Below are 12,344 nucleotides of genomic sequence, written 5' to 3'. Positions count from 1 at the left end.
GACATTGTGTCCTCTTCTGCAATATGACCTTGGCCAACTTCAAAGTACATTCCTCGGAGGGATGTAGCATTCCTTATTTAGTCAGACCTCGATGTTAGACATTTAAAGACATTTGATGGTTTCTCCCCACCGCGCTTTTTTCAATTACAAGTGAGGCTGCGGTGAGCATTTTCACGGCTAAGTCTTTTCATGTGTTGATAAACCACCCTGTGCGAGATGACTGCATGTGAATGTCCATTTATCCAGAGGACCCCATTTTGGCTGGTGTTAATTTCCCCCTGTTATGAGCACATTAGTACAGCCCTAGGACCTCCGCCTGTGGGGTTAGGGCTCTGCCAAAGAGATAAAGGGAATCACAGGAGGGGAGTGATGCCCCAAGCACTCAGGGTATCAGGAAAATCCGTTACCCACCTGTTGCAACCTCGTACAGGTGCATTTGCTAGCTCAATCTCATTCGTTCCTGCCCCCCACCAAGCCAGAATTTTGACTCACATTCTAAGAGTACCCTGACTCTTGGTGGGGCTGTGAGGAAGGGGGAAGGGCAAGAATTTCGGAACTGGACACCCAGGCTCACACCCAGACCTGGAACGCCAGGCATGCCTTAGAAAAGACACCCTGTCCACAAGACATTTTTCAAACTCTGGAACTAAATGCCACTAGCACCTGCTGGTCACTTGTTCCTGGAGGTCAGATCAGATTCCTTTGTCTGTTCTCACAAACACCAGTCAGGAGCCTTCCGTGTAACCCCGGCAGCCCACAGGGCATCTCTGGTACCTCTCTATGAAGCCGCTGCCAGGTTGGGTGAGTGTTACCACTCTATTTGAGTGGAAGGAGACTTTGGGCATGCTAGGGAACATACATGGCTAGTAAATTGTAGTGATGGACTATTACACTTTAAAAAACCCTTTTTCTATGACATACTCTTAAAAAGAGAGTAAATTTGGTAAAAAAAAATCCATCCAACAATTTCTTGAGGATATATGGACAGAATAATCCATCAGCTTGACAGGATATTTCTCTTTTTACTCAGTTATAAATTGCTACATGTGGCTTAAAAGGGTGAAGGATGGAAGCTACCAGAAACAGGGTTCTCCACCCCACTGTGAGTTCGGCTGGGGAAGAGCACGACCAGCAGGGGGCACTGGTACCTTTCCTAGGAGTCTTTGCCTGAGCTTACAGGGCAACACTAGGGGAGATCTGGTCCACCCCGAGCAACCTCAAGAGTACCAATGAGGGGATGGGTGATGGGTGCAAACTGCCCCGTCTGTGCCCCCTCCACAGCTCTGGGCTGCTGTAGTGTGTGTCGGGGGCTGTTCTCACTCCCAGGTGAGAGCTCGGGAGGATTCTGGGTTCTCCTAGGGATGCTGAGAACTAGTTAAGAGTTTCAGCAAGGGTGTTCTTTCCCCCTGCCCCCACCACCTCCCACATCCTTGTTCCCATCAAGAGGCTTTACGGAACATGGGGTGTTCCCATGTGAGGAGAGTCCCCCAGAACGTGGTCAGGGAGGAGGCTGGGGCAGCGGGCTGGAAGACATTTTCACAAGGTCTGATGGGGAAGGGCAGCAACATTAGCTCCTACTCAGAGCAGACCTTAGGGGACCATGGGGAGGGGATGGGGGAGGGATGAAGGCAGTATTTTAATACTCAAAAGGAATGAGAATTGTGGTATGCTGTTTCAGCCACATTAAAAACCACCATGATAGTTCACTGTCTCAGAAATATAAATTAAATCAAGTCCCCTGCTTAAACACTTCATTGGCTTCTCATTGCTTTTAGAAGAAAGTACAAACTCTTGACCGTGGTCTGCCAGGATCTTCACTATCTGACCTCTGCTACTTCATCTTCGTCTTACGCCAATTCCCCTCTCTGTCACCCTCCCCCAGGGACCCCCACCTGCAGCCACTGCTGCAGCCACATACAGCTCCCTTGACTGTCTTGGATCCCACAAACTCTGTTCCTCAGGACCTTTGCACGTGCTAATCTCTCTCAGGAGAATGCTTCTCTGGCTCCTTGAACTGGGTCAGCCTCTTTTCATCCCTCAGGCTATGCAGAGAGGTCCCTCCATTGTGAGAGGTGCCCTGGTCATCTGTCTAAATAGATCCCCCCGTGACCCTTCACCTTGGCCCCTTTATTCTTAATCATTTACTTATTTCTTTGTGCTTCTCTGTCCTGGACACAACCATCTGTCTTGTGAGGGTAAAGGCTTAGCCTCCTTCTACCCCAGGCCTCACCACATGGGTTGCTGCCCTCACAACCCAGAGTATTCCATGGTGTGTGGAAATGCCTGGAACACGGCGGAGGTCACGATTGGCATGTTTCCATGAATCATTCTTTTTTTCTTTTTAGAGAGAGAATCTTTTTTTTTTAACTTTATTTTATTGTTTCAGTGTTCCAAGATTCATTTTTTTAAATCATTTTTTAAAATTTATTTTCAGCATAACAATATTCATTGTTTTTGTACCACACCCAGTGCTCCATGCAATCCGTGCCCTCTCTAATACCCACCACCTGGTTCCCCCAACCTCCCACCCCCTCACCTCTTCAAACCCTTCAGATTGTTTTTCAGAGTCCATAGTCTCTCAATGTTCACCTCCCCTTCCAATTTCCCCCAAGATTCATTTTTTAAGGGCTTGGCAGACTGCCCCCTGCTTCTAGCACAGGCCTCCAGCTCCCTCTTCGCCTCTAAGGCACAAGGTGGCGCCCGAGGCCTGGCCCAGAAGAGCCCTGGGTTAGGCTGTGCTCCCCTTGGCTTGTTCTGGCCCCTGGACAGAGCACAGGGACCACCTCTCTGGAAGCCTGCAGGTGCCTTCTGCCCTCCTCCTTCAGAGGGAGGAACCGCTGGGGCGGAAGAGGAGTGGGGACTGTCTTCCTGACAGCAGCAAGTGTTGCCTCTGGCAGATGTTTCTGGAACACCAGTTGTGGATGACTGGTCTAAGCCAGACAGAATAAGCCCCCCCGCCCCTCGGCTGGAGGTTGGTACGGAGCAGGGCGTGTGAGTACTTCCAGGCCGGAGTCGGCAAACTACCCTCTGTGAGCTAAGAATGGCTTTTACGTTTTGCAAGGTGGTTAACAACAACACCGACACAAGAAGATTATGTGGCAGAGACGTGCCTCACACAGGAGCAGATAATGGAGCAAATTTGAGCTGGGGATTGTCAGTGCAGTCTGCCCAGGGAAAGCTGGCGGCCCGGGCACTGATCAAGCCCCTCCCTGTTGGTTTCCCTGTCTGCAGAGGGAGGGGAGGAGAGGTGGGTACGCAGGGTCCTGGCTTTGATGACCCGCTCCCCTGGGGGCTCCTCCCACTGCTCTGACCACCCCGACCCCACTCTCCGCCTGCAGGCTCCTCACCCTCTCCTTGGGCAGGTGGTGTTGCCGCCCTGCGTCCTCTTGGCTTCTCACTCGGCTCTCCTTGATGCTCTAGTTCATGGCCACCGGCTTCCTTGCTGTCTAGATGGCTGCTGACTCCCAAATGTGCATTTGCAGCCCGACCTCTCAGTTCCCTGATGGTTGTTTCCAGCAGCTTCGATGTCCCATAGGCACTTGAACTGAATGTGTCTGACCCCAAACTCAAGAGTTCTCAGTCCTCTGACTGGTTCTCCCTCCTTGTCTTCATTCCCGTGGATGGCATGGGCCTGTCTTGCAAGCCCGACATCCAAGGCATGTCTTTACGTGCCCCTTGTGCCACATCTCCAAGCAATAGCCACACTTATCACGTCTACTCCCAAATCTCTTGGCATCATGTGCTTCTCCCTGCTTCCACCTCCTGCCCACTCCGACGTATGGTCATCTCCTCTGGATCTCCTGAAGAAGCCTCCTTGCTCCCTTCTCCAGTGCATCCCTGTCCCCTAGCAGTCTGTCCTCATTGTGGTGAGAGTAGAGTTTGAGGAAGGCAGTTGGGCTCCAATCCCTTCCCTAAACAACATCCCCCAATTGCTTTTCATTACTTGAGTTGAAAACCACAATCCTTACCCTGGCCTCCAGGGTCCAGAATGGTCCTAGCTCCCCACTGTCTGGCCTTTCCTAGTGCTCAACTTTCCCTCTGTGCTCCCCCACACTGACCAACATCTTCCATTCTTTGGACATGCCCTGTTCCTTTCTGCCTCAGGGCCTTAGCACTCACTGCTTCCTCTTCCTTCCACTTAGTTAATTCAGCTGCTCTCGTAGATCTCCATCCAAGCAACAGTTTCTCAGGGAATTCTTCACTCACCCCTACACCGGGTCTGGAGTTCCTGTTATGAGCGTTCATAGCACCAACTAGCTTTCTTTCACTGTAACTATTGTATCTGTTAATCACACAGTTATGTGTGGGACTGTTTGACCACTTACTATAAGCTTCCTCTTTTTTTTTTTTTTTACATTTTTAAAAGATTTTTAAAAATTTATTTGAGAGAGAGAGAGAAAGCCAAGCAAGTGAGAGAGTGCACATAGTTGGGGGTTGGGAGCAGCAAAGGGAGAGCGAGAAGCAGGCTCCTTGGAATCATGACCTGAGCCAAAGGGAGAGGCTTAACCAACTGAGCCACTCAGGAGCCCATAAGCAATTTTTTTTTTTTTAAACTACTTAACTATAAGCCTTAAGAAGAAGGGATAATGTCTGTTTTGTTCCCCAGCTGTGTCCCCTCTACCAACAAAGGAGGAGCTTCCTAATAATTGTGGCTTTAAGAAACAAATGGATGGATGCTTGATGATCTCTTGAGACAAAAATGGGAACTGGGAGATAGTTTCAATATGACAGAAAACTCAGGAACCCCTCCCGCATATTTATCTGGTATTTGCAGGTTAAAAAGCTATTTATGTATTTCCTTTTGGAAAAACCTGAATCAACTCAGTGAGGTCTCCTTTTGCAGCATCATGTCTTAGCTGAGCTCTGAGGGGGCTTCCCTGCCCGGCACAGAGAGCTGTGGGGTGTGGGGGAGGGGTACGGGACTGCCCAGGAACACACACCATAAGCTCTGGGGGTTGAGAACGGAGTCCTCCTCTGTCTTGTGTCAACCTGGGCAGGAGCTTCACAAATATTAATTACGGCACACACTGTTAACTGCCCTCTCAGTGACAATCCTTTTCTTGCTAAAAAAACCTTGATTTTGGTCGGGGAAGCAAAGCGCCCAGTCTTTGGGGATGAAGCCAAGCACTGGCATTCCGTTTCCCATGGCCTGATGCTTGAAACCGTTTGCAGTCTGCCTTGTCATTAGGGCTGGTTTTCTTCCGGCTAACAAGAACTAAGTGCCTCCTAAGATCTACTTCACTGGTGATAGGTCAGAGACACATTAAGAAAACTCCCCCTCAGATAGCTCGCTCCACCTGGTTTTGCTCCTGGAGGCTGAACTTGGTCATGGTGCCCACAGCTGTAAAAGCCAGCCTGTGACCAGGAGGCTCCAAGGACACAAAAGCCACAACACTGAGAAAAGTGGCACATAGGATTAAAAGGACCTGGTTCCTTAGTTCTGTCACTGAGTTTCCGCACCAGCCCCTTGCCTGTTCCTTTGGAAGTTCTCGTTATGTGAGAGGATTAAATGTCTTTATTGCATAAAGCCATGAGTAGGCAGACCTTCCATTACTCACAGTTGAATGCATTTCTAATCAATGTATTTATTTGAATTTTCTTTTATTTTGATATAATTTCAAACGTGTGGGAACGTTGTCAGAGGACGAACTTCCTTGTAGCTTCCACCAGATTCACCAAGTGTTCCTGACCACTTGGCTCTATCTCTCCGGCATGGACATGGTGGGATATGACATGACGCCCTTGTTTCTTCCTGAAGCCCGGAACTGTGGTTAGGGCATCCTGCTCCTTCCACTCCGGATGTTTCAGCATGTACTCTCCAAGAACAAGCAGCATCTAGTGACCTAATTCAGGAAACTTAGAATTGATACCATACAGTTGTCTAATGGTCACTAACTGTCAATTGTCAGTGGTTTCATTGTCAAGAATTGTCTAATATACCACCCACATGATCATTTTGCCAACTGTCCCAATAATCTTCAAAGGATCTCTCCCCTGATCCAGTCGGCATGCCTCTGTGTCTCCTTTGACCTGGGACAGCTCCTTGTCCTTTCTTTGCCTGTTGGGACATCAGTACTTTGAAGGGTTCAGGTCCATTGTCGACGGTCCCTCTGGGTTTGTCTGCTATCTCCTCAGGGGGCACGGATACTGGATAAGGATGCTATGTGGCCTCAGGATGTCCCACCATGGGGTCCTTGACGTCTGTCTGTCCTAGCCCGGTCATGTTAAGTCTGTTCACTAGTTAAGGCAGAGCCTGCCAGGTTTCTCAACTATAAAGTTACCATCCTTTCTTTTTGTCAGTATCCTGTTCTTCTCCAAACTTGTACTTGGTGATGACTCTCATCTAAATCAGCTGTTACCATTATGGTTGCAAAACTGTGATTTTCTAATTCTGTTATTCCTTTGACATCAATTGGCATCCTCTTGCCTTTCTCCCTCCCTTCCTCTCTCTTTCCTTCCTTCCTTCCTTTTCTGGTTTATCACTATAGATTCTCATTTTATCACATAGATTATAATCCATTACTATCATAATTAATTCTGATGCTCACGGTGTCCCAGATTTGGTAAGTGAGAGCCCCTTCATATTGGTGGTGGGGTAATTCGACATGCCTTCATCTATAGGACTCCTGTGTGTCTGAGCTGTGAGGGGGCAGAGATCTAGGGGCTGAACGCTGGGTTTGAAGAGGAGGCCTCCAGGTCACTGTCAGGTCATGGGCTTGAGGCCACTTTTCCACCTACAGGATGGATGCAGATAGCTCATCGCTGCCTTTCTGCTTGGGCTCTGCTGAGCCAACCTGAGCGCACGGACAGGGCTGGCACCTGGGGAGCTCAGGCGTGTCCCATAACCAAGGACCAAGCCTTTCTGGGTATAAAACAGAGTTCAGTCTTTTGATACCAGCTGTGGCAGGAGCACCCAAATCCTGACTGCCGTACCTTTTGATTTTGTCATTTGTCTCAGCGAAGTGAAACCGGTTGGAAGGAGGAGAATCAGGGAGTTCAAACAGAAGAATACTTCCCAGCTAGATTAGGGAAGCCCCCTTTGTGCTAAAATGTTCTAGGCAAATCCTCTTTGGTACAATTTTGTAGGAGCCAAATGTAGGCGAGGAAGCGTTTCTTGTTCCCATCCTCTGGGGCAGGGCTCCGGCTGGGATGATGAGACAGGGAGTTCATGAGCTGCCTACTTGCTTAGAGTCCTTGCTGACAAGTCTGGCTTCCCAGAGACTTCTGGGAAATGTGGCAAAGAGCCGGGGTGAGAGAGGGCAGCCACTGCTCACAGGAAACCATTGTCCTCCAGCAGACAAAGGGCTTTAGGAGCCCTCCCCACGAAGACAAGATATTTAGGGGAGTCCTTCTTTGGGTTGAAATCACAGTTATGTGGCCCAAAGAAAGAAAGAACGAGCAGGAAGAGCAGGAATTTGCTAGCTGTGGGATCTTGGTCCATTTACTTGCTCTCTCTGAGCCTCGGTTGGTTTCTTGTGAGGTCACTCCCTACTGTTACACTTTTCCTTCATAGCACCCATCACGGTTCTAATTGTACATTTATTTGGATAATTCTTGTATTAAAGTCTATCTCTAATAACCTCGTAAAGGGAAGGGACAGCACATTTTTTATACTCCCTTGTATTCTCATGAACAAAACAGCTAAGAGGTAACAGGTGCTCCATAAGTACTTGCCAGATAAAAGTAAAAGGAATTGAAATTCGAACCTGTTTCCAAAACCCAAGTCCTTTTCTGACATCCTCAGCTGGTGTTCTCTAGGAAGACAAGATGGGATGGAGGTCATTCCAGGGTGAGGGATTGCCCTAAGACCCATTGGGGAAATTATCACTGGTGTTCTTTTGTTGGCCGGCTTGCTTGTGTTTCGTGGTGGTAGTGGCTTGAATCCAGGCTGTAGGTGGAAGAGGAGGGGCAGGAGAACATTTGGAGCAAGGGGGAGATGACTGAAAGACTTCACAGTGATTACCTGACAGTTAAGGATCAGGGACCCCGAGGAGATACTGAGGGTTTTCCATCTGGGGAAATGGTATGATCAGGTACATCTGAGAAAGATCACTCTGCCTGCCATTGATGGGAGGGTGGACAGAGGATCAGGGCAGAACCTGGAAGCTAGCAGCGTGTCGCTGTAAAACAGCAAAAAGAAGACACAGTCCGGGATGGGGTGTCAGTGGAGAGAGGAGCGGATTAGCTCCTAGGAGATGGGGAGAGACAGGAAGTAAGGATGACTCCCCAGGTGTAGGTGCAGGCCCCTGGACAGATGGTCTCACCACCTCCAGCAGCAGAAAGCACTGAAGGGAGAGAAGATTTGAGGGAGAAGAGCCTGGGGAAGGCCGGGCAGGCTGAGTTGGTCCAGCAGGCAGATGGAGGCAGGGTGAATGGGGCAGGGAGGTCTGAGTGGAGAGAGAGATTAAGGAGGGAATGAGAGAGTCCAGTCCCTGTTTCTAGACCTCAGTGCAGGGCGGCTATATGCCTCAGCTCGTTCTCTCCCCAGTTGTCTTCAGCTGAGCTTAACCCAGGCAGAAACTTGGCCCTTCAGAAGGGGAACTTGTCTGCTGCAAGAAGGAAGCATGCTATTCTTTTCAAAACTTTGGGCTTTGGATCATTGGTTCAAGCCTCAATTGCCACTTCTGTTAAGCACTGAAATATTAATCCATCTTTCTCAAGGTTATAAAAGAGAAAGACTGAGACGGTCCAGCAGGCAGGAGGCTCCCAGCCCACTGGAGTCAGCCTTCCTCCTCCTTGTCTTCTGGGCTCATCCAAAATTATTCCCCAAAGGAAAAATCTCTTAAAGACCCGGGGGGGGGGGGCGGTGTGATGGTGGGCAGGAAGACTCTCCCAAGAGGTCAGGTTAAGCCTGAATTTTGGAATGGATAATGAGGATGGGGAGGGGTAGTTTAGAGAAAATGGTTTCTAGGAGACATGCTTCCTGCATGCTTTTTCTAGATGTCGATTTCATTGAACCTTACACCACCGGGAAGAGCAGGAGTCATTAGCCCCTTTTGTGGATGAGAAAACCAAGACCCGGTGAAGTTTAGGGCGCTCAAGGTCACGCAGCCAGGAATGAAGTCCCAGTTGGGACTGGGGTCCGGGAGAAATCTAAAGCTGCCCCCTACCTTACAAACGCTCTTTCCCAGTGTAGAAGCCAGCGATTCCCCCATCCCTACGCCACCTCCCCGTTCCCCAAACGGGTCTGGGGCCAGGGCACCAGGGCTGGATCAGGGACCCCTTGGTCTTCCCGGGGCGTGCTTTCCATGGCACGCGGAGAGGGTCTGGCACGCGAGCGCCTCTCGGACCTGAGGATTTGCCTCCAGACTCCAGCGACGGAGCGCGGAGAGTGAGCGCGCCCGGGTACAGGTGGGGCGGCTGCGCGGGAGATTGAGGAACGCGGAGGCGCGGGGGCGCGGGCCCCGGGCGCAGACAGCGACAGAGGCAGCACAGCAACCCTCACCCGCCGCCGGCCTCTCCCGACCCCCGCCCCATCGGCGGTGCCGGTTGGTTCTTGGCTTCTCCGGCTGCGAACCAGACACAGCCACAGCCACCGCCGCCCGGCGCGCATTGTCCGGCTTCCTGCTCCTGGCGCTGACCCTGGAAGGGCGCAACGCAGCCACGGACCCGGAGGAGCTCGAGGAAGCCAGAGGGGTCCCCGCGCACTCGGGGCCCTGGCGCAGCGCACGGTGAGCGGCCCCCGGGGCTCCAGGATCCCTTAACCGCGGGTCCCGGTGCGCCAGCCCCCGGGTGCCCGATGGGTCACCTGGGGGGCGCAAGGCCGAAGTTGGGACCTCACGCAGCCCGCCCCCGCGGCCGAACCTGACATGCTGCCGCCGGGGCGCAACGGCACCGCGGAGCGGGCGCGGTTCCGGCAGCAGCAGCAGCTGGCGCAGCTGGGCGCCGCGGGGGACGCGGAGGGGGCGGCGCCGCTGGGGCCCGCGCAGGTGGTCACCGCCGGCCTACTGACCCTGCTCATCGTCTGGACCCTGCTGGGCAACGTGCTGGTGTGTGCGGCCATCGTGCGCAGCCGCCACCTGCGCGCCAAGATGACCAACGTCTTCATCGTGTCCCTGGCTGTGTCCGACCTCTTCGTGGCGCTGCTGGTCATGCCCTGGAAGGCAGTCGCCGAGGTGGCCGGTTACTGGCCCTTTGGGGCCTTCTGTGACATCTGGGTGGCTTTTGACATCATGTGCTCCACCGCGTCCATCCTGAATCTGTGTGTCATCAGCGTGGATCGCTACTGGGCCATCTCCAGGCCTTTCCGCTATGAACGCAAGATGACGCAGCGCGTGGCGTTGATCATGGTTGGCCTGGCCTGGTCCTTGTCCATTCTTATCTCCTTCATCCCAGTTCAACTCCACTGGCACAGAGACAAGGCAGGCTCCTGGGGCCGGGTGGAACCGCCATCCAGCCTGGCTAACGGGACACCCTGGGAGGAAGCGGGGGAGCCAGAGGTGAGGGCGGAAAACTGTGACTCCAGCCTGAATAGAACTTACGCCATCTCTTCGTCACTCATCAGCTTCTACATCCCTGTGGCCATCATGATCGTGACCTACACGCGCATCTACCGCATTGCCCAGGTGCAGATCCGCCGGATTTCCTCCCTGGAGAGGGCGGCGGAGCATGCGCAGAGCTGCCGCAGTCGCGCGGCCTGTGCCCCGGACACCAGCCTGCGGACATCCATCAAGAAGGAGACCAAAGTCCTCAAGACTCTGTCGGTGATCATGGGGGTCTTCGTGTGCTGCTGGCTGCCCTTCTTCGTCCTTAACTGCATGGTCCCCTTCTGCAGCGGACGCCCGGAGGGCCCTCGGGCTGGCTTTCCCTGTGTCAGTGAGACCACCTTCGACGTCTTCGTCTGGTTCGGCTGGGCCAACTCCTCCCTCAACCCGGTCATCTACGCCTTCAACGCTGACTTCCGGAAGGTGTTTGCGCAGCTGCTGGGGTGCAGCAACCTCTGCTCCCGCACCGCAGTGGAGACCGTGAACATCAGCAATGAACTCATCTCCTACAACCAGGACACGGTCTTCCACAAGGAGATCGCAGCTGCCTACATCCACATGATCCCCAACGCCGTGACCCCAGGGGACGGGGAGGCGGACAAGGAGGAGGAGAACCCTTTTGATCGTGTGTCCCAGATCTCTCAGACGTCCCGGGATGGTGACCCTGCCGCGGAGTCTGCTTGGGAGCTGGACTGCGAGGGGGAGATTTCGTTAGGCAAAATAACGCCTCTCACCCCGGATAGATTCCATTAAACAGCATAAGGAGTGCCCCTTGTGGATCTACACAGCAGCACGGACATCAACGAGCACACAGAATTCACACTCACCAGTACATTTCCAGAGCTGCCCAGTGGATCACATTTTCTGTGTCTGAAGAATTGGCAGAAGCATTTGGCATCAACTCAGTCAAATATACCCCAGCCTAGCAGAAACGGACCAGTGTCCAGTTAGAGAAGAGAAGGTGGTATTTGATTCTTTAAAAAAAAAAAAAAAAAAGTAGTAGCTGGTCTTTAAAAAATACACTCTCCGCTCCCTTTTAAACAATTGAATTGATTAGTCACTTATTTTTGTTTGGTTGATTTTTAGACAACAGGATCTATGTGGGTGTGTCGTGCTGCTGGGATGTATGTGGCTTTTGTGCATTTTGCTTCTTGTGGCCCTGTGTTATTGCAGTTTCTGCTGTCTCTGTGTCTTTATGACAGCTGATGAACTCTTTCTGATTTGTTCTGGTGTCTAATAAACACAAATTTATGTGCATGATGGGGTGATTATCTTTGCTTTGCCAGATTGATTTTCAGGACAGTTTCTGGAGAAATCACGAGAGTATCCTTAAAATCAGGGAAGAATTTGGCTTGGTCTGGAAGCACATCTTTATTTTATCTTTGCAGACAGGTTGGCCTTACAGGTACACACAGGAGCAAGGACCGTGAAGAGCTTCCAATTCCTCTGTTTTTTTTGTTTGTTTGTTTGTTTTGTTTTGTTTTGTTTTTTAGATACACCCATCTCAAGTCTGTGCTGAAAGCCGGCTTAAGTGATACAGCATCAGATAGGAACTCCTGTGCCCTGGAATTGTAATATTTTTTCTCATTTGGAATCTCCTGTTTAAATAACATAAAATAATTCTCCCAGTTCCTCCCAGATCAGTTCATTGAAAAGATTAGAGCATTAAGAGCTGAATCTTTCTCAATCTCAAATCTGTAGTGTTTTAGACATACTTGGCTTTTGATCTGCATTTCTGAAAGTCTCCGAAATGTGTGAGCTGATATGCTTTAAAAAAAAAAAATCTCATTTTTAAATAGACATTTTCATCTGTAGGCACCAGGAAATGAGAGAATGCACTTTAACAAAAAGGTAGGAGCC

General features: G+C 51.1%; 1 protein-coding gene across 1 annotated transcript; it reads left to right on the top strand.

The window, feature by feature from the left end:
* Positions 1 to 9,809: 9,809 nt before the first annotated feature.
* DRD5 (dopamine receptor D5) lies at positions 9,810 to 11,747 on the top strand. Its single transcript, XM_032868826.1, has one exon. It carries the CDS (start codon positions 9,810 to 9,812, stop codon positions 11,235 to 11,237), a length of 1,428 nt encoding a protein of 475 aa, XP_032724717.1. The 3' UTR covers positions 11,238 to 11,747.
* Positions 11,748 to 12,344: the final 597 nt, after the last annotated feature.

The sequence above is a fragment of the Lontra canadensis genome, unplaced genomic scaffold (assembly GCF_010015895.1).
Source record: "Lontra canadensis isolate GAN:19392208 unplaced genomic scaffold, GSC_riverotter_1.0 scaffold1, whole genome shotgun sequence".
Taxonomy (NCBI): Eukaryota; Metazoa; Chordata; class Mammalia; order Carnivora; family Mustelidae; genus Lontra; species Lontra canadensis.
The sequence above is the reverse complement of the archived record's forward strand: the minus strand, read 5'-3'. Positions and strand labels throughout refer to the sequence as shown.

What these genes read in the sequence shown, in the direction of transcription:
- DRD5 (XM_032868826.1), top strand. Translation starts at nt 9,810, where the DNA reads ATGCTGCCGCCGGGGCGCAACGGCACCGCGGAGCGGGCGCGGTTCCGG.